Below are 21,301 nucleotides of genomic sequence, written 5' to 3' on the forward strand. Positions count from 1 at the left end.
TACATTATGACTGAGTGAGCATTACAAAAAGGAATAAGACCCTCAGTCAAGCAGAGTCATAAATGTGTGCTTGTAGGAGGGATTTAGAACGAGACACAGAGGAAGTTGGCGAAACTGTCTTCTCTGAAAAGTAAAATAAATAATAATTTTAAAATGTTCTGCCGACCACAATCGGGAAGCTAACAAAGGTGTTTCTTAGATTCAGTTGCTTTCCGTTATAACGATTAGTGACATCAATTTGAAGGAACGAAAGGAAACATTGTATTAAGGCATGAATTACATTTCAAATAATAATAAATAAGGGCTCCGTGGATTCCACATGTCCACCAAATGGCAGATGTGTTATCTGCAGTGAGTGTGTGTCACCTGGTGGCCCAGTGCAGAGGTGTGGAGTTGAGGTCTCCTCCCAGCTGGTCCACTATGCCTCCCTTTGATATGTAGTACCTGCAAACACAAACACAATCGTCAGGTGGAACTTCATACCGCATTAATTCTCCCGAGAATCTCATTTAGGTAATCTAATCTAGGTGTGGGCTGCAGAACTGGTTTAAAAACAAAACCACAACGGACTAATCTGCAACTAATTTGTTAATCAATTCACAAATTTTTCAAGGAAAAAATGCCAAACATACTCTGGTTCAAGCTCCTCAGATTTATCTGTTTTATGGACATTGAATATATCTTTATATCGTATTTTAAGACGTAATTTTGAAGTCTAAGAAAGTGTGATGAGTATTTCTAGGCTTTTTTCTTCAATTTTTACAATTTTGTAGACAATTAGCTGAGTCTTGATAATGCTGTTAGCAGCACTAAAAGGAGGCAGATTTCTTCACAAATTATCTGTCTCATGTACTACTGTCAGGATATTGTGACAGAGCAAATGTGACAAAAAGTGAAGTTGCCTACTGAACCTTTATTACTCAATTTGAAATTAGAGTACATGTTGGGAGTTCCACACTATCCTGCTGTCTTGATGAAAGGCAGGACTGCATTGACTGAGCTCGATACTAATTATGACCCTTGAATTCCTGTAACATTACCTCTTTTAAGAAGTAATTAGTATTTACAGAGGAGGGGAACATTTATGCTGTCTTCCACACCGTAATACATTTGCAACTACAGCCAGTTCATTGCTAAATTTGCGCTAACCTTGTCTTCACTGAGCGACCTGAATCAAGCTAGTTCAAATCTCAGTGTGTTTAGAAACAGGGCCTCCATTTTCCTCTGATGGGGGTAAAGGGCTCAGTGGAAACGGGTTGTTAAACAACAACAAAGTACACAGGAAAAGCTGCCCAAGCAGAGAAAATTGTGTCCAAAAAAAAGAGAAAAGCAGGAGAAAAGCAGCTCCCACATGTAACTTATATTTAGGGTATGCTGGCTGAGCACACTTCTTTTACCTGTCATTTTTTGCTTCATACTTCAAACTCACACTTGTGAACTGACAACCGCATATCTCCAGCCAGTCCTGGGATTTGGACTCAACAACCATCCAAGTCTCTAACCTCTCTGGTACTGTGCCACCACCAACTCCGTGCAAAACGTGACTGGACTCACTTGACCAAATCTATCCTGTTGTTGATGGCGGCCCAGTGAAGGAGTGTTACGTTTTCTTTGTCTGGCTGCCGAACATCGAAGCCCGCCTCCACCAGCTCCCTGCAGCGCTCGAAGATGCCGTACCTGAGGAAGAGGAGCGCAGAGGGATTAAAGTCTCCAGACGAACAGAGGGTTACACACACACACACACACACACACACACACACACACACACACACACACACACACACACACACACACACACACACACACACACACACACACACACACACACACACACACACACACACACACACACACACACACACACACACACATTCCTGACCTCAAATCAAAACAACATAAATCTGTTGTTGTCTAATGTAGTATCACACACAACGCTTCTGCTGTCTTATCAGGAAACATGTCCACATTTGTCCTTCTCTCATTATTCTCTGAGCTTGTGAATGACTTCTTTAGCATAATGTGAATCAGACAACCACAGTCAAAAACACGGCGCCGTTAGATCCGGATTTAAAATATGTAGTGTCGTGATAACACAGAAGCTTATAAATTAACAAGTAAACATGCTGCAATCCAGTAATGATGTCACTTTTTTCAGAAAGGCAAGAGCTTGAAAAGCAGGTTATAAAAACAAACAAAAAAACGCCTGAATTACACCATTTATTATAGCTAGAAGTTTTAAAAAAAGCAGATATCTGATTTTCAATATTCCAATGGTCATCTAACACATCATGTGGGACAAACACGTCACGAAAAGCAACCACATCTAAGCTTAAAATTGTGTTTTTCAAAAAATATCTAAATCACTTTATTCTACATGCCTCACAATAAACCGTTTGAACTAGACAGATCCTGTAAAAAACATTCAATTCTGCGATTCTCAGCGCAACTGGAAAGCCATGATCAACTTGGCTGAGACCAACAGTCACGTGATAAAAACTCCGGACTGAACTGCAGGCTTTTTACATAAAACAGAGAGGGGAGGACATGAGAGACAGTAAGTAGATGTTGTAAAATTGTAAATAGTTCTGCATGTATAGCATGTGGACCCACATTTTTTATCAAATATTGGCAATACTCAAATGTTATATAGCTGATGTATAGCTTCCATTGTTTTCCAATTTTTGTAAAAAGAAATTTGCAAAGAAATTCATTGGGGGTACATTGTTCATAGGTCATCACAGTTCCAAGCTACAGTTTGGATTTGGAATAAAAAGTTACATCCTCAATGACAACCTTCCTGAGACTAACCAGTGTAAGCTATGACGAAACCAAACAAATCCATTCATCATTTTCTGAGGTTGCATCAAAGTCTGACCACATGACCGAAAGAGCGCAAAGCTTATCTTGATGTCGTTGTGAGACAACAACGCGTATATAATACATATCCATAAGCTCCACTCACTGTGTGGCTTTGACAATGTCCCAGGTGCTGTAGTCGTCCACATGGTTTTTACGGCTGACGTTCTCACTGTAGCCGTGGTTGAAATTACTCTGGGGCTTGATTTCCTGAAAAGGAGGACAAGAGATAGAAACACAGAGATAAAGACAAGTTGTTATGGTTGTGTTGCTTTATTAGATCATGAGGGTGATGTTGGAACACACAAGAATGCTCTGGCATGTGGGATGTGGTTGCAGGTGTGTATTATATACTTAATTTATGGGTCATTCTATGTCATATCAGATAAAGGTTTTTGTTGGTTTTTGTTGGAACCCTATGTGTTATTTGAGAACAGAAAATATATTTCGGCTGAATTTTAAGCATTTTAAATGTTTTTTTGGGGAATGTCATGCTGTTCAGCATTTGTAGCCTATATCGTGATTGTACAGCTGAGTGAAAAGTGACAGTGACGAGCGCAGCGGTTTCCCCAAAGTGGAACATTTTTCAACTCTCGGCAATCAGAAAAAAAAAAACAAACACCTAAGGTGCAGTGCTCAGCGCAGAACAGACGCACAGCGTCTCGCTCCCATTGCAAAGAAATAAACTAAGTGAACGTAGCGTTTGTGGCGGTTGCTTGCCATCCCTTGTGGTTGGCTCGTCAATAGCGCAGGTTTTTTCAACATTGCTGTTATTGTGACAGCCCTAATACCATTCAATTGTGACAAGGGTTTGATAGGATATGAAGTTCAATGCAATCCCTTTAATCCTAAAAACATTAAATGCTACAAATGTCAACACTGGGTTGCTAAACTGGAAAACCTCTGTAAGTGCTTTGAGTCTTCAGACACTGCATCTTTTGAGCCCATATTTTCTTGGCCTTGTCCACCAAATAAGATACAATCAGTGGCTGTGCCCACAGCAGCAGAGTCTACACATGACCAGCTGGGTGGAGCTACGGACAGTTACAAGATACCACCAAAGACTTTGAACTTCAAACAATGATTGACTGGACTTTCACAGCTTCACTCCCTGTTCAGTTGTCATGAACGGGAATATTAGCTATAGAGACCCAAACTGTTTTTGTACCAGGCTGTTTTAACATGGCGGCCTCCTGGTTGACCAGCCTCAAGTGGATATTTGATCAACTGTCAGTTTTCAGCACCAGAGATAGCCGCTTGGTGCACACGTGCGTGGTGACTTGTCAACACAGGTATAATTCCATTATTAATTGCACAGCAGTGATTGCTTGAATTGAGCCATCGTTAATGTTATTAGTTCCACCTGTGATTCTTCTGCTATGACAAGTCAAAATGTCTGTGAAAAAGTCTATGAATCGGATTCATCTGGAAACAATAAAGAAACAAGAGTGCTCCGATGCGCTCAGGGCCATCAAAATTTTAGTCAGCAAGAATTATTCAGAGAGCAAAATAACATTATTGTGCAAGATGGACAGGCTTGACTGAACTACTAGATTCAGCCCCTGGTGATGGCCCCGCTCAAAGATGACACTTCCGCACTCATTCCAATAAATGACTGCTGTATTAAGAGAGGGAAATAAAGGCGGTGGGACAAAAACAAAGACAGGCTTGTCGGGTCCTGTTGCTGGTGAAGATCTAATCTGTCGCACGACTGTGCAACTCGCATTCAATTAGCCTCCATAGCAACGTCAAGGACAACCGTAATTAGCCTCCATCATCCGGAAACAAGGGCTGCGTGAGGTAAACACAGAGCTCCCACAAGGCCCTTTGCCATTCTGACTTTCTGGAAAAACAGTGATTTTAGTTTTTACTTGGTGCTAGTTGTATATTAACATGAACTAAAAATACATTCACAGAAGGTATTTGGAGTCTCTGTCTCAATACCCTGTTTTTGCAAGAAATTATGTGAAATTACAGAAGCAACACACACCAGAAATACGGTTTCATGGTCCTCATGGCTTTAAATAAACCACCTAACCAACATTTTATGTCATCTCTGGATATACACACAGTGATGTGATGTGATAATGTCAGACCTCAAAACCACAACTCTACATTTGCCCCAACAAGTTAAATAAATAGAACCGGTCATATTTCTTCATCCTCTTCACATTCTCTGGTGCCGTTACCCAACGTTGCATTTACATGAACAGCAAAATGAGTTTTAATTCTGAGATCCAAAGCATTAAAAATCATCAGTTGTAAGGAGGAGAAAAGCATCAATGTTGCTGTGCTACTACAGGGGAGATAAACAGAGGCTAAGACGAGGGATTTTATTTCGGAGAGTAAATAAGACCGAGGAGGAGGGTGTGAAGGTGGGGATATGAAGGTGACCACCGCATATTTTTAATTCCTGTTTTTTTTAAGTCATCAAAGCTGCCAGCAAGCGTTCCTGCTTCTCATAGCCAAGTTTTGGTCATTTGCAAATCCATGCGATCTGTTTCAACTACCCCATGTGCTATTCAGACTAGATTGGCTGCCAGAGAAAAGTGAGAGTAACTCAAGTATGATCGGGACTGTGCTGAGCATTTTTCCTACGGCAGATTGACAAACAGGAAAAATGTATTCCTCATCTGGATATTCAATTGAGCGGAAACGGTTTCCCGTGTCTTTGCAGGGACAGGACAAAGACGTCCTGGCTCTAAACCCTCAGACAGCAGCTGTTCAATCACTTTCTCCATCTCAACCTTCCATGGAGATAACCTTTGACTTCAGTCACAGCAGCCCAACACTCTCTGTTCATTTCCTTACTGCAATCTAAAAAGCTGATGATAGCATTTGTAACACTATTGATGTGTATTTCTCCAGACTAGGGATTGTAATGATCATTTTTTACGTAGTATATATTTCTACTTACTTAGTATATATATTTCTACTCAGTATATTGTATTCATGCATAGGTAATTTTGCTCTGAACTTTACCGTGTCTCTGTTGTGCAAAAGAAGAATTCTCCCTTGCCTGTTCACAAAGATAACTAACTGTGTTGTATGATAATGTTCCACCACCAAGGCCTTTGGGCCACTTGTTTTGGTTGCTGGCCGTGGCCGGTCTGAAACCAAAATGTCTAACATTGGCCATCGGCCCCCACCGTTGCTCATTCTGTATAAAGAAAGTACATTCACTTTTTTCTTGGTTCTTCCTCCCTGAGACTACGCATTCTGTTGCGATGATGATTGTGATGATGAGTATTTATTCTCTGTGCAGAGAATAAATACTTAAAAGACAACCTGGTTTTCGGTATTATTTATTTCAGCAGTAAAAGACTCAAAGCGAGTATAGGAATATTTTCCTATACTATATTTTTTTAGTCCTGATACCATTAGCGATACCTGGGCTTTGGGTATCAGCTGATACCGGGTAGCGATCCGATATCAGTGTGGTCATCAGTTATCAGGAACTGGCTAATCCAGCATGTGATCTGGAGCACACAGCAGGAAACAGGAGCTTCTTAGCAGCCTGGAGATGTTGTTCATCGCTACATGTAGGCTCTTGAAGCAACGTGGACGTATGTGTGTGTGTCACTCACACATACGAGAGCAGCTAGTGATCTAAACAAATCCCATCAAATGGCCTCCGCAATTAAACTCCAGAAATAAATAGCCTTAGAGGAAAAATGTAGGTCTGTACAAGAAGAACAACAAACAAATAATGTGCTGGAGCAGAAGGCTCAGGACCTCCTGCAGTATATCACGTGGCAACACCACCTGGAAGAGAAGCGTGGAAAAAGGCTGGAGGAGAACAATGCCTTGACCCAACACAACCTTTCTCTGGAAGGTTGTGTTCAGGAGCTGATGGACAATCTCAGAGAGGAAAAAAAGACGAGGGACGAATATGCAACATTCAAAGCCGAAGAATCAGCCAAGATAGACCACAATTACAACCACCAATGCAGAAGCCAAGATTTGAAAGAATACGAAAATGTGAAACCTTGGTTCAACAAATATTACGACATCAAAGCTCAGATGGTCGCCCTCATGCGGCAATGTCAGTATGTCCACAGTAAGATCACACAACAAAACTCTATACACAAAGAGTGTAACAAAATCAAATCTGCAGACACTGTGTTCTCTGCTAAAATATTGAGGCGCTTAATTAACAACGAGCTCCAGGATTTTTAAACTGAGGGGCAAACACAAAGCTGTCATTTTACTGTCAAGTTTCTGAGAAAATTAAAGGGAATGTTAGCTAAAATGATGTGACAACATTCACAATTTCCTCATATTTGAACTGTTAAAAAATACTGATTATTATAAATGGCGTCAGATTAATACAGTGGCAATGAGCGGTTTTCGCCTCCCGGTGATGCAAAAAAACAAATAGACAACAGCAGCAATGATATCCTCAAAATATGTTCCATTTCACACCAACCATTGATTTTAGGTTGGAGTCTCATCTGTTCGGTGAGGCAGCAGGCTTGGCTCTCGTCAATGGAGCTGGTCAGTCTCGAGCCAAAAATGTTGCACAGCACCATTTCGTCAAAATGCATGTTTATTGGTTTACAGTAGGATCATCAGTCAAATACGGGTGACCAATTCACAGTTTGGAATCCACTTTAAAATCAGGAACACATACACAAAGATACAAAATAATTATAATTATAATAGTTTATCACTGCATCTGTAATGACTACTTTGCTGAGACTAGGTCGCACTGTTATTGTGTTCTTTTTCTTGCTGGCTGTGGCCGTAGCTCAACATCAGATTTGATCTGAAATGAGAGCCATTACGGGGGACTAATTCAATACTCAAGGCACAGTTTACCTCCACGGATCGGGAGGAAGCAGAGGGGGAAACTCTATTTTTTACGAGGGCATTAATGTGAACGTTCTATGGAAACAGAATGCATGTTTTCCAGTTTGTAAAGTATCAAATCAAGTGCCGGAGCATGTACCCTCTTTTATGTGGCTTTTATGCAAGAACACTCATTTGCATTTTCAAATGAGATCAGGAGACATTTGTCCGTTACGTTCCTCGAGAGAGAGCTCTCACTACAATCTACCCGATGACCCAGATTTCCAGCAGCACCCTGCTGAAAAAAGGAGCAACTTTAAGCCGAGCATGTATAGGCAAAAAAAACTCAATCTATGACGAAGCTACCACCGTCAAGACGTGTTCTTGCAATATGACAGGTGTATGTGCAGCCACAAGGTTTTAAAGACACTGGAGGTTGCGGCAACTTTGGGTCAGGGACACTGGAAGTCTGTGCTGTGCTGAGATGAAGTCAGTCTAAATACTACATGCTGCGTGACATTCATGTTTATTGCTTTAATTTGAATAGGCAGCCGGGTTTTTAGAGGGCTTCGTGCCATGCAGCCATTGGGGTATGGGGAGCGGGGGGTTTTGAAAATGAAAATTTGAAGCCCCTGATTTTAGAAAAGCTAAATTGAACACAAACATATAGACAACGCGGAGCTGATGCATGACAACTGCGAGGAGAGGAAGGAGGAGTGAGGCAGCGTATGGATGACCCATAACCATGTTACTATAGTTTATAATAACGCAGGACAGTGAAGATGCAACCATATCATACAGGAGACCAGCGAGGATATTATTCAAATAATACATACATTTATATTTTCAATTGCAGTTTAACAAAAGGCCTACAGAAAGAAAAAAGGGGTGTTGCAGCTCCCTCTGCACCAACACTTTCCACACTGATGCTTTAGACAAGGCCTAAGCACAGTTATGGTCTTGTATATAAAGTTTAAACAAAATTACATTGACTGTTTCTCTGATCTACAATTTGAGTTGATTGAAAATAGAGTATTTAGTTTTAGTTTTGTAAGATAAAGAAATGTAGAATAACCTTACAAACTACTGTCTTCCACAGTCTGATTCTCCTTCCTTTGTGCAAACCAAACTTGACATAAACACCAAATTAACATACAGTATGGGCCTTCACAAAAGCAGCCCCCATGGACCACATTTTCCCATTGTGGGGTCACATATGAACTGAGAGCCAGTACCGCAGTGGAGGCAAATCTATTTGTGGCAATTTGACTGCTTAAGATGTAGCATCATTACCACTTAAGTTCCATACATAATTACATAATGTGTGAGCGGGACTTTTACATTCAGTTATTTGATTAAACTGTTTGGACTACCAGCCAAAATAGCTATATGAACTTATCCGTCGGCACTTTCAGGACACACTGGACATTAAATATATGAATCATTTGAACTGTGCACTGCCAGGATTAAGAGATACTGACCAAGCCTCAAGGTAAAGTAACCCACTTAACCTGCTGGCTGCAAACCAACAAGCAAAACTGGACCACTGAGAGAACAGCACGCCAACTATCATTGAGGCATACTGATGTATGCAATATGAGCTCTTACTGGTTTTTAGTTCACCTGCAAAGCACAGATAATAACAAATGATAACCGGTCTGCGTTCCATATGCAAAACCTAGCTCTATCCAGAACCATGTATTGATGCATACTGCTCTGTAGCAAAGTACAGCACTACATGCACGTGATGTAGAATAAATAAGAGGTGAAGCCATTGGATCGCGATAAACAGAATGGTCACAACAGCCTATGTGGCTCTATCATCATTTAAGTCACATGGAACTTAAATTACGTGTAGTAAAAACGAATAAAGATAGGTAACTTAGGCTCAATTAGGTTTACAACTTCCTGTTAGCTAGGTGTCATTAGCTAACAATGTTGAAATGAATAGTTTTCAGCTGCAATGTGATTTCTTTCTTGAGTCATTGTTAGAAAGAAAATTACTTCGACATTATCCTTTATTGTTCTTTGAAACTAATTTGTTTATCATGAATCGTATTCCTAGCACAACAGTATTATGATAGAAACGACGAATGCTAGCTAACGTTAAATGACAACTTGGCAGATATTGTTAGGTTACTGTAAATCCCTTCCGAGAGGAACCTGTAACGTTGGGTTAGCTAGCTGACAGTGACTACAATATCCCATACTAAGACACGATTATCGTCAACAAGAAAAAGTGTGATTCATTTTTCAATCGTGGCTGTATATGTCAAGTTATTATGATTGCCGTCTGGACACCACAGGTTGATGTTTCCATGTACACTTGACCCCAATTTACCTCACCGCAGCTCTACCAGAGCTACCACTACCAGCTCCGCTAACGTACAAAGCTAACGTCGTACGACTGCAAGGATTAAGCATTAACATTACTGTTTTCCATTACAGACTTAAGCACACAGTTTAGAATCTCGTTTACTGACTGAACGGCGTCCCTGCCACATAAAGCACCACCTAGCATAACGTTGAAATGAACAGGAACATCTGCCCAGCATTTCCTTGCAATGCAGCAGGAGGAGGGGGGCTAGCGTTAGCACCGTTAGCATCGTTAGCTTCCTGCCACCCCCCCACCGTTGGTCCTGCAGGGGGCATCGGAGTTTCTGAAAAAAGCACGGCAAAAACCAACAGCCACCCATACACCGACCGGTGTAATGCGTTTTGTGTATGTTTATGTGTCCGTGCGAAGGAGTGAAGTCCAAATACTTTACCTCGGCATGGAGAATAGGGACGCAGACAGCTTCTTTCTCATATTCCTCCATAGCGTCCGCCATCTTGGTGGTGATGTTCGCAGAGCATTGTGGGAAACAAGAGGCTGTGTGTAGGGGGGAAACAAACAGAGGAGGCGGAGAGGGGAGCAGTCAAAAACACACAGATGAAGGACAGGCCATACCACACAGAAGGTCACATAATCATAGCATAGCCAGTGACCCAGGGCTACGAATATAAAGCATTGATTTATATTTGTGCTTTTAAATTCAGTTACATGCATTATTATTGCATACTACCTCTAAGGTTTTATGTAAGAATGGTCTGCTGTAGCCCAGGGGCGTCGTTAGGCCTATTGTAGGGGGTCTGCAGCCCCCCTAAAATGTTCTTTAGCCCCCCCCAAATAATTTGGCATTATTGGCTTTAAAAAAAAAATAGTGTCATTAAATTAAACTATTGTTTCTCACATGGACAAGTTATTTATAACTCTAACATGCTACATCTGTGCGTGCGTTCTGGTTTGTATGTTTTCTCCCCCTTCAAATTACAATCCAATAGCCTATCATCATACTTAACGATATAAAGTTGACACTGTCAAGGTCCATTCTCCATCCAATGTGTGCGGTCCCTTTAAGAATTAGGATTTGGGAGTGACGCGGATATGAAAGCTAGTTTATCCGTCTTTCCTTTACAAGCAGGAAAATTATTTCTCTCTCTTTATTTGAGAAAAGTTCATATTTGTGTTGTCAAATTTCACTATGACCCTGAAATTCTGTCTCTTGTGTTATCATATACTGAATGCAAGCAAAACTACAGAGCAAAATCACACTCTTTCTGATTGAACCAATCTATGAACTGTCTGAAACAACTGATATACCCCAAATGGGCCCCAAAAAAAATTGTGCGCGCAAACATACCACTCCCCTTGGGGTTTAGCCCCCCCTTTCATTGAATCCTAGAAACGCCCCTACTGTAACCTATGTCGCTTGTCACTGTAAGCTCATGGTGGACAGGCAAGAGAATGTGAAGAAAGATATACTCTGGGTACATGATGAACACTGGGTATGTGGATGTGTGTAAAGAAGGCAAGACGAGTGGTCGAAAGGGACCCATAGTGCAGCTTCCCCCCTAAATTAGTTGGTTAATCTGCAGAAAGCAGAGTCCACCAGACCGGCTCTACAGAAAACAGTGAAAGTGTGATTGAGATGTATTGTGTGTATGGTATATCATCAATCTTAATTTAATTTTGCCTTATGATCATTGCATGCCCATGCTGATGTTATTCGTGAGCAGAAATCACAAGTCCAAATAGTATATATTTGTATTATTTTTATTTTAACTACAAATATAAAATAATGTAATGACCAGTAAATATATATAAGTGTTTTTCTCATTGTCTGATAAGAATACAGAATAGAATAAATAAAATAAAAATGGTTCTCCAGTGTTTATGGTCACGAGAGAACCTCCGTAATGACAGACATGGGTGACATCTGACATTTCATTAGAAGGCCAGAAGCAGCCAATGCATTGCAGTTAGTGATTTGTGCTGAATCTAGACTCTACTAAACCTATACCTCCATCAGCCACTGGAGGTCACTAGTTATCCAAGCATGCGGCTCCTTGACTGAAAACAACTGTAGTAATCCTGTGTACAGTTTATAAACCTTCTTTTAATTGTGTAATTTCAATATTACCATAGGAACTTTAAAATATGTCAAATACGTCTATGATAGGATACCCGTTATAGCAAGTTCACCACAATGAATCCCAGAAGCATGCTGTTATATATGTATATATATTATTTATATGATGTTATATAACCCCACATACACAACTATAATTTCAGCAAAAATATATTTCATTAAACTTAATTCCTAAATTGCTGCATTTAATTTATGAATTGCATACATGAATTAACCCAGTGAAGAGGGCCATACATCGAATACATAACTAAATGGTGACTATCAAGAATCTGAAAGTGTTCAGTTGGACTGCATTTGGAGCGAAAGTGGACTGGACTGATCACATGTTTACGATGCCCTGTCCAGCCAGGCAAATCAGATGATCACCGAGCAGAAACAAGGGAGGAAGTCTGCAGTTGTTGCATCAAGTTACCTCGTTATAGATTAGAGACAGGATATTGAATGTTCAGCCTTCAAAATAAAAGCAGGACTACTACTTTTAATTCTACCATCATATGATTGTATACATACAGTATGGATATATATAGCACAGAAATAAATCAGAATGTGCTTTACAGGAAGAATAATAACAATTTAATAATATGTGTTACCCGTAACCACAGTGAAGTCAATACAAGCAGATGAAATAACTATGTAAAGTAAAGAGAAAGCACTAATAATGAAATAATACATAATAAAAAAAAAGATGTTTAAACAAATCAAAAATATGAAAATTGTATTCACAGAAACTGTACAATAAAAGAACGAAGAAGAAGCCCACATTATTTTTTTTAAATATGCATAGAAAGGGAATGTCATGCCCCATTTCCTGTACGATTTTTATGATTTGTTTTGTTTGTGTTGTGCAAATTTAGTGTATCTTCGTGCGCGGCTTTTAGTTTGAAATTTGTAACCGGAAATATTGTGCATTCCGCTTGCATTGACCGGTTACCAGTCGAACCACGACAGAATCGTGCGCGCGGGCTAGTGGTTATCGAGTTGGCTGAGTATCAGTAGGCGATAGACAGTAGAAAGCATACCAATACCAATGAAGATAGATTTTAACTGTTCAAGCTTTAATATTGGACCCACGTGACGCCGCTGGGCAGAGGAGGACGCGAGCCATCACAAGCAGGGGCAGTGAACACCTGGTAATAAACATTAACACGTCGTTAGCTAACAGCTAGCAGTCAGACATACGTCCCGGAGGAGTGCCTTCACATTTACAGCCAGCGTTTTTCTTCCGTGAGCCAGTCAGACAACCTACTGGGAGACCCCCAGCGAAGCAAAGGTAACGTTAAGTGCCACGTAAACCCAATGACAAAAACATAACACGAATGCTGCCTTCCACCGCCTGCTAATGCTGGCTAAACGCAGCTAATGTTAGCTCAATTTCCAATTCGCTCTGAGAGTCTGTTGCGAGTTCACAGACGTGACTCTGCAGTCAAGCAGTGCGTACTGTTATGTAATAAACCGGGCTAGCGACAGCTAATTAGGAAGTCGAGCAGCTTCTCCGTACGCTTCCCGTACGCCTTTTGCATAACCCGGCGGGAACATTTTTTGGGACTAATCTTCATCTAGTTACAAGTGTGTAACGTTAGCTTGTTTGCAGCTGTGCAGTTAGTACGCGATGTGCTACTGTATGCAGCAAAGTGGTGAATGGCTATGGATGCTTGATCAGATTTTCCTGCAGCCACACTGTATCTGGGAGATTCATGGCGAAATACAGTGACTTAGCAACCCTGTTGGCTGTGGTGTGTTTCTAGAACAGCCTGGGGTGCTGAAGATGTTGCTGGCTGCTTGTCCTACCTGACCTCCCCTGCTGTCTACATATTACCCCTCCACCCTCAAACATATGATCCTGCTGCAGTGTTGCATGTCTGCAGCCTCCTCAGCCCCTGTGCTCTGTTACCACTTTCCCCTGACAGAAGCCAGCAGCAGAAACAGGAGACTGGCCTGTTCCTAATTGTGTCAGACAACGGATGCATCTGGCAGATCCTGGTCTGTTTTCAGATATCTGATATCAGATAACATGTTATGTTGGTTATCCACTCTTGCTTATATTTTTTTTCTATAAAGGGCTCAACACAAACCTTTAAAAGTGGTTGCCAGCATCCATTCTCTCCCTTTCAAATGTTGGTTTTCTGGGCTTTTGCTCTGATTCCCGCCACAGATCCTTTGGCCCATCAGCAATGAAGTGTTGAATTGTGGGTCCCTCAAGAGATAACCTCCAGTATATCTTGGCTCTCTTAGCTGAATCCCCTCTCATATACAGTTAAAGAGACTGGGGTCCATGTTTGCCCTCCCAGTTTTTCTACATGTTAAAAAGTGGTTGCCACTGATGGCAACCATTTATGTGGATCCTAAATTAGGTTTTATAGTTAGTAGCTAATTCTTAATTTGAAGGCCTCACATATCATTTTTTTATGTGTTTGCATATAATAGTCCTGATAATAGGAATTGATTGACTTGTAATTGACGTCAGGCAATTTGAGTCAATGAGGAAAGCACCAGTCAGTTGTTTCTGTGAACCTGTGCCAACTCACATACTGTATTTCCATGTTTTCCATCCGCTGCTTATTTGCATGTCAATGAAGGGTCATCCCAGACTTTCCATGCCAAACTTTTGCTGAGGGGAGGATCGCGGTCACAACAGCGACCGGCTCATTTGCCATCCAAATGGAGTTTTCCTTTCTGCCCTTCTCTAACCTCAGCCTTTTGCCTGCTCACTGCTCTGGCAGAGACACGCAGATCCACATTTGAATGCAGAATCTAATTTTGGGAGTACAAGTATAAATACTCTCATGCAAAGGAAAACAGAAATAGATAATTTTTTTGTTTGGGTTGTTTGCTCATGATGTAGGGAAAACACCGAACTGGAAAAGCAAACGGTATGCTACAGCAAATATGTTATTCTGGACTCAAGACCAGATTATAATGCAGCAGTGGCAATTTTTTGCAATTTCTATTTATTGTTACCTATTATGGAGAACTATGGCCAAGGAAAATAGGGCTTCAGTGGGACATTTACTGTGAGATGCACAGTTATGATAATGATGCTGATTAATTATGCCAAGTGCTGGGCCAGCAGGACTAACTGGGAGGGCTAACTTGTGGCGAGGAGAGGTGCTGTTTCTTTGGATACCAGCCATTTAACAAGGCCTGGTATATTCCTGCTTTACATAAATGATTCTTTCCTATGACACGTTAGGTAAATTAGGTGCATGCATACAATTGGACACATCAGTATTTAGTTGTGGGACATTATACTGTACATCCACATGTACCTCTACAGCTGTTTTTCCAGAACTAAAAGGCCTTGTGTTCACAGTAGCTTTCATTTGCGTTTTATTGTTTTATGTGTTTGCACATGAGAAATCTGATAATGTGGGTAATATCAGTTGGACAAAATGTGTTGAGTGCTAATCTCAGCTGATACCAGTGTAGGGTATAATCTATAAGCGTCGTGAAATCTGCGTTTATTGTCCTTAATCACAGTATCAGTCCTCAAATGGCTTCACAGCAACCGCGTTATGAAACAATAAAACGACCCCCTTAATTTCAGTCCCTTACTGAGCAAATATTCACCTGTTGGCAAGGCACAGCGACAGCCTCGTCCCTTCCTGCCTCCGGACAGTCACACTATTAGGAGCCATAACAAACGCTGCGTCGCTCTTGAAGTTATTGAAATGCCAAGGCCAGTGCATCAGCGTGGCGTAATCTGCCCAGCTGGGACACTCGGGCCACTGGCTGTGGTTTGGCTGATTGGATGCATTTGCTCTGACAAATGCCAGATGGGCTCGAGATGCCTCGCACTTCCCGTCGGTGGGGATTTGCCCAACAAGCGGCAAGCAAGTCAGGTTAGGCCTCGGCCCGCTTTACTTAAGCGTGTGGTTCAACAGATTTTATTACCATCCAAAACAGCTGGTTTTGTTCCAACGGAACCAGTTAATTGTCTCCGTTTTAATTATTCTGAGAAGCTCAACTACCCTCGGCTCCCGTACATCAAACAAAACTGAACAAACGTGGCTTTAATATGCACCTGTCTCCGGTGATGAAAGGTTTCCAGTGTTTGCCTCGCACCAGGTCCACTGCTGAGCAGAGTTTGTTATTTGATGAAGGAGCGTGGGAACGTCGAGCCCTTTTTTTAGTGTCAAACTTCATTAACTTCAGCGTCCACCCTCGTCGACCCCCAGAGCATAGCTTCGGAAGAAGAGGAACCTTATTACTGCCCACCTGAACTACAGCTTCCTTCTGTATCACAGAGAGATCTGCTGGTTTCAAGGCTGTACACCTAATGTGGGAAACTCAAGCAGAAGCAGCTTTAGATGCAGTGTTGGCCTGTGCTACAGATTTAAAGTACGTGTATGTCTCGCTGACTCAAACCCTTAACAAACTGAGAATGACATCATGTCAAATGTCTAGATATCCAAGGACAAAACCTTTGATCTACTTAAGCCATTTCCTCCAAAGCTGACTTGTGATCGTGGATCAGTTGTCGTGTCAACGCGTGTGACCATCCAGATTAGCGGTTCCCTGATCCAGTGGAAAACATGAACATGACTTCCTTAAAATGGCCTTACTCATCTTTCGCTCACAGGATGTGGGGAACTTTTTTATCAGGGATTGGCATCTATAAAGCATTAATGCCAATCTCCTATAGCATATATTTGACTTAATATCGGCGAATACCGATTGGCAGTAAAACTGTATTTCACGCTGTGATGGTTAATCACAATTTACACTCATGTGTGTGTTCGGTGTGCAAGTCAGGTTAGGGTGAGATTTTCCTGACCGAGGACATTCGTATCAAAACGTAGTACATTGAGAATCTTTTAGATAACACAACAACACCGGCACAACTCTCTCTCCGACTCTCACTCACGTTTCCACCGCTGTCTCCCGGCAACAAGTCACACGACACAATAACAAACAGAAAGCAAAAGAAAAAGCGTTTGTTTCTCTGTAGGGTTCTTTCTGTAATGTTGTCTCACACACACACACACACACACACACACTAATAACAATTGTTGTCCCCATCAGTCCCTTGGACACAAAAACATTTAAAAATACATGTTGAAAAAGCCCAAAGTCACCCTTTAGGTGTGAAAGATCTTGACAAGCTAAATAAAGCACCCCTCCCAAATAATGTGTTCCTTTGCTCTTTGGTATAATCATTATGAGTCTTCTTTGTTTCCCACAAATGGTATTATGAATCAGTCACTGAGGAATCTTGCTTTGCTGCATAACTGTCATTAAAGCCACTTCCACAGTCCACCCCAAAAAAAACCCCATTGTGTCTGAGCTCACGAGTTGACTCATGAAGTCTTGGCTTGCACCGTAGGTGTTGCCTCTGACCACACCTAGCTTTGTACTGAGGGCTGCACCACGGAATATCTTCAAGAGGAGACAGTAAAGAAAAACTGAGAGGAATCTAAGGAAGAAGGTGGCGGAGGCTGCTCTTTTAGCTGCATTTTCTATTGCTGCATATTTTTTATCCATTTTCTAAAAGCAACTTCATGATATTTTCAAATACGGAGACAAACACTCGCACGTCTAAAAATCCACAGTGTCGAAGCCCAGAGCCGTGGCTCTTTTTTAAGGGTGTCAAATTGCGCATCAGGCGTTTTTGTCCAGCTCAGTAGCCACTGATCTTAAAAGAATTGGACACTTTTGTTGTAGCAGAGTGATGTCTTTATGATAAAGTGAATGTGAAAAAAGTCAATCATAGTAACTTTGATATTGACACTAATGGTCATAAATACTATTTAATGTTTAATCATTCACTCCAAGATCTTATACAGTTGTATGTAATTAGTCTATAAATGACTGAATAGGGTGGGCAATATGGCCTAAATCTACTATCACGGTAAATGCCATTTCATATCACGGTGATGGTATGTATCACGACACAGTAATTGTTTTGTAAATTTCAATTAAGAAATTGTTTTAAAAATAATTTTACCCTACATACATTTGATTAATTTCCTTTATTTGGACCTTCTACACAACAAAAAAAAAAAAATACAACTTTCCTGCAGGATTTGCTCATCTTTTAATTCAAAAAGCTGACTAAACCCTGTCAAAAGTTGTGTTCAGTTGTCAGGTCATGTAACTAGAGTTTGTCCTCATCTTGGGTTGATGATCTGTTCTGTATTTACAACTTCTCTCTCTTCCTCCTTGTCTGCCCAAATCTGGTTACCCTGCCAGGCAGCGGGACATCACAAGCTCACGCAATATCTCGCGAAATAACGTGAGAATAGCCACCGTAGTGTGAACGATATTGCCGTATCTCTACCGGTGGACACATTTCCATAGCCGCATGGTGTACACCGTCACATCCACAACCCTTGTTTGCAGTATGACTTTTCATCATGATCGTATCTGGCCACTGATACAGTTACAGCCTCTCCTCGGCTCAGGCTTTGTTGTTGAGCTGAAGGAGTTCCGAGTGTTGTACATGCTCTGCTTCCTCGTGTCCTAATTCACTCACTCAGGCTCCAGAGTCCTGTGCGCAGCTGCAGCTCTCTGAGGGATGCAAAGTGTATTGCTTTTCAATGACGGAGATGTTTTTCTTTTGCCGAGCTCATGCTCGGAGAGAGTGTAAGCGCCCACGCCAACTTATGGTCAACAAAAACCTCACCAGCTTTTGACGGCGACGTATTCCAGCCGCACTTCTCCAAAAATCCCCAAAGGTCTGGCTGTATTAATCCCCTCGGGCTAAGCCACGGTCGGAGGGGAAAGGGACAGCGGCGGTGACGCAAACTCACACGTACTCGAGTCGCATTATTCACACAGAATCAGCACTTAGTGGGTGTCGCATCTCTCACGTAACGTCTTTGGGCCCAGATGATTTGGGCTGATCAGACCAGAGAGGAGGCAGGATAGAGTGACTGGATGGCATTTAGCTCTTTTAAAGTAAATGTCTCTCCTATATATTCCCAGAGTTACAAGCAGTCATAATGCAAGGGTGTGATAATATTACTGCTTCGCCTGAAGTGCTGGGATAGAAAATCCAAGAGACCTTAGAGACAGAGGTGTTTTCATAAGCTTGACTCTTATCTCTCTTATCTAATTGTTGTGTTCTTATCAACATTTAAGCATCCCCTAGTTGTCATATAAAAAAAGTTTCTGTTAAAATCCAATGTTAGCAGTCTACATTTATATTAGGATACTAGATTAGCTTCGTTGTGCTTCAAGCTCCACACCACTGTGTAATTCAATTGAATACGATGCATCTCTCTCCTGAGCGATAATGTGAGAGGGTGAGATAGAAAGTTTTTTTCTCTATTGAGATTATATTTAGGAAATGTCTCTCTGTCTCTGTACATTCGAAAGATTTCCCCGACGAGATGTTTAATGTCATGTTTAAGGAATGTTACCGTGCACAGAAATATAGTTGATTGTATTTTTGAATAAATGGAAACCAGACTCCTTCACAGGAACAACACACAAAGCAGTAAAGGTTTTTAGGCCATGGAGGTGCTCTGACTTAATTATGAAGGGCTGCATTTGCTAAACAAAACCAAAAACATGCTGTGAGGTTCTTCAGATGAAATCGTCAAATCAGATTTTTGTTCTGATTTGTTGTCTGATCAGCCCACCTGGTGAGCTCACTGACTAATTTGTCTTCATCCAAACACCCTCAGCTATGCGGTGCCATGCTATTGCTATTATTATTATTATTATTATTATTATTATTATTATTATTATTGTGGGTGCTTATTTTGTGCAAGTCTTTTCCCAGGATTACTAGCGCACCAACCTCAGCTCAGCCTCTTCTCCCCTCAGGAACACGCTCACAGCTGGGTGCTTTTGTCTACAGCATGTTTCCCCTGCAGCTGGACCGAAACACACACCACACATGTAATAACACAGGAACACACACACACATCATGCACGTTGACGCACACAAGCACTACAATCTCCAATCACACAGACAAGTGGACAGGATGCTTGAAGAAAAGACTGCTCATGGTCTTGATCTTAAAATATGACAGAAATGCTCAGCTGTGCTTCCTCATGTTCCGCAGAATTGTGCTGGATCAGAGCCTGATAACCAAGACGTTTGCAGACATCACAGTGGGCTCTGATGACGTTATGACGTCCATATGTTGGACATTTATCATTATTGTACAAATGTTCCAGACTGGATTGAAAGAAAACCGTTAAATGAATAATTGATGTGTAGCCCTGTTCCACATAAATCATCCCCACACCCAACTTCGTACTCAACCTTCATTTTGATCTCAACCTACACATCTGTAAAGTTTGACAGATGTGACCAAATCTGTGCACAAACGTACAGAGATAGAAACACCTGGCAAACTTGTGTCTTTATGGCACATTTTGCCATGATGACACACACACACACACACACTGAAAACAATACCAGCGTCGCGGCTAGCAAATATAATACTATTATATATATTTTCTTTTAATTGTCCAAGCGACAGATCATAAAATGCTGTGTAGCCCTGCAATAAAACAATCAACTTCTCCTTCATATTGACTATAGACTGATATTTACAGAAGAGTCACTGGTCACATGACACGTGTGTTGCTGCACAGCCGTCGTGCCCTGAGAAATAGGCATTTTGGAACGCGAGTGCCGCCGCTCTAGGTTGTATCATAGTTGTTGCTTGGTGGCAGGTCACAGGCTTGCCTCCCAGGTGATATACTGGGTCACATTTAAGCTAGTCCCCATGGAGGATTTAACACATATTTTTCTTTAGAGGAATGATATCAATATGTCACTTATTCAGGTGTTTTTATTGTGTGTGTGTGTTTGAGGACTCTGTTGGGGTTGCACAACTACAATAGATTGAGCTCACATCCAGTTGGGAATGCCTACATGAAAAGCTGTCATTGCGCACACACACACACACACACACACAGAGGGAGCTCTGACTGCTGCCGACACCGGTAGCCCTGCAGCGGTAGCCTACATTTTAGAGGAGGAAGAAAAAATATGGTGATGTCACCTCTGTCTCCCTCTCTCTCGCGTCCTCTCTCTCTCGTCCTCTCTCTCGCGTCCTCTCTCTCTTGTCCTCTCTCTCTCGTCCTCTCTCAGAGGCTGTGTTGTGAATGTAATGGTGCTTTCTGCTCCCCGAGCTGCTTGAGGTAGGTCGTTTTATTCACCTCCCCTGTGCTCTCTTGCACATGTGCATGCCGCGTCGGTCCGGTTGCCTCCGCTCCCGTGT

At 41.5% G+C, this 21,301-nt stretch overlaps 2 protein-coding genes across 7 annotated transcripts in view; one reads left to right on the plus strand and one right to left on the minus strand.

Moving 5' to 3' along the window:
- Window positions 1–21,301, minus strand: part of zdhhc17 (zDHHC palmitoyltransferase 17) — a 59,536-nt gene that overhangs the window by 15,004 nt on the left and 23,231 nt on the right. Inside the window, exons 3-6 of the mRNA XM_076076012.1 lie at window positions 10,416–10,519; window positions 2,963–3,066; window positions 1,555–1,677; window positions 367–444 (exon numbers count right to left, since the gene is read on the minus strand). Coding sequence (XP_075932127.1) covers window positions 367–444; window positions 1,555–1,677; window positions 2,963–3,066; window positions 10,416–10,519 — 409 coding nt within the window. The remainder of the gene's footprint in view (window positions 1–366; window positions 445–1,554; window positions 1,678–2,962; window positions 3,067–10,415; window positions 10,520–21,301) is intronic.
- The window catches only part of osbpl8 (oxysterol binding protein-like 8), a 74,672-nt gene continuing 66,419 nt past the window's right edge, over window positions 13,049–21,301 (plus strand). For 4 of the 6 annotated variants that reach the window (XM_076076007.1, XM_076076001.1, XM_076076005.1 and 1 more), the window contains exon 1: window positions 13,049–13,389. The gene's annotated coding sequence lies outside the window, so the exon portion shown is untranslated. The remainder of the gene's footprint in view (window positions 13,390–21,301) is intronic. The other 2 variants (XM_076076008.1, XM_076076002.1) reach the window with 1 other exon arrangement.

The sequence above is a fragment of the Anarhichas minor genome, unplaced genomic scaffold (assembly GCF_050575085.1).
Source record: "Anarhichas minor isolate MPS153535 unplaced genomic scaffold, ASM5057508v1 ptg000055l, whole genome shotgun sequence".
Lineage (NCBI taxonomy): Eukaryota > Metazoa > Chordata > Actinopteri > Perciformes > Anarhichadidae > Anarhichas > Anarhichas minor.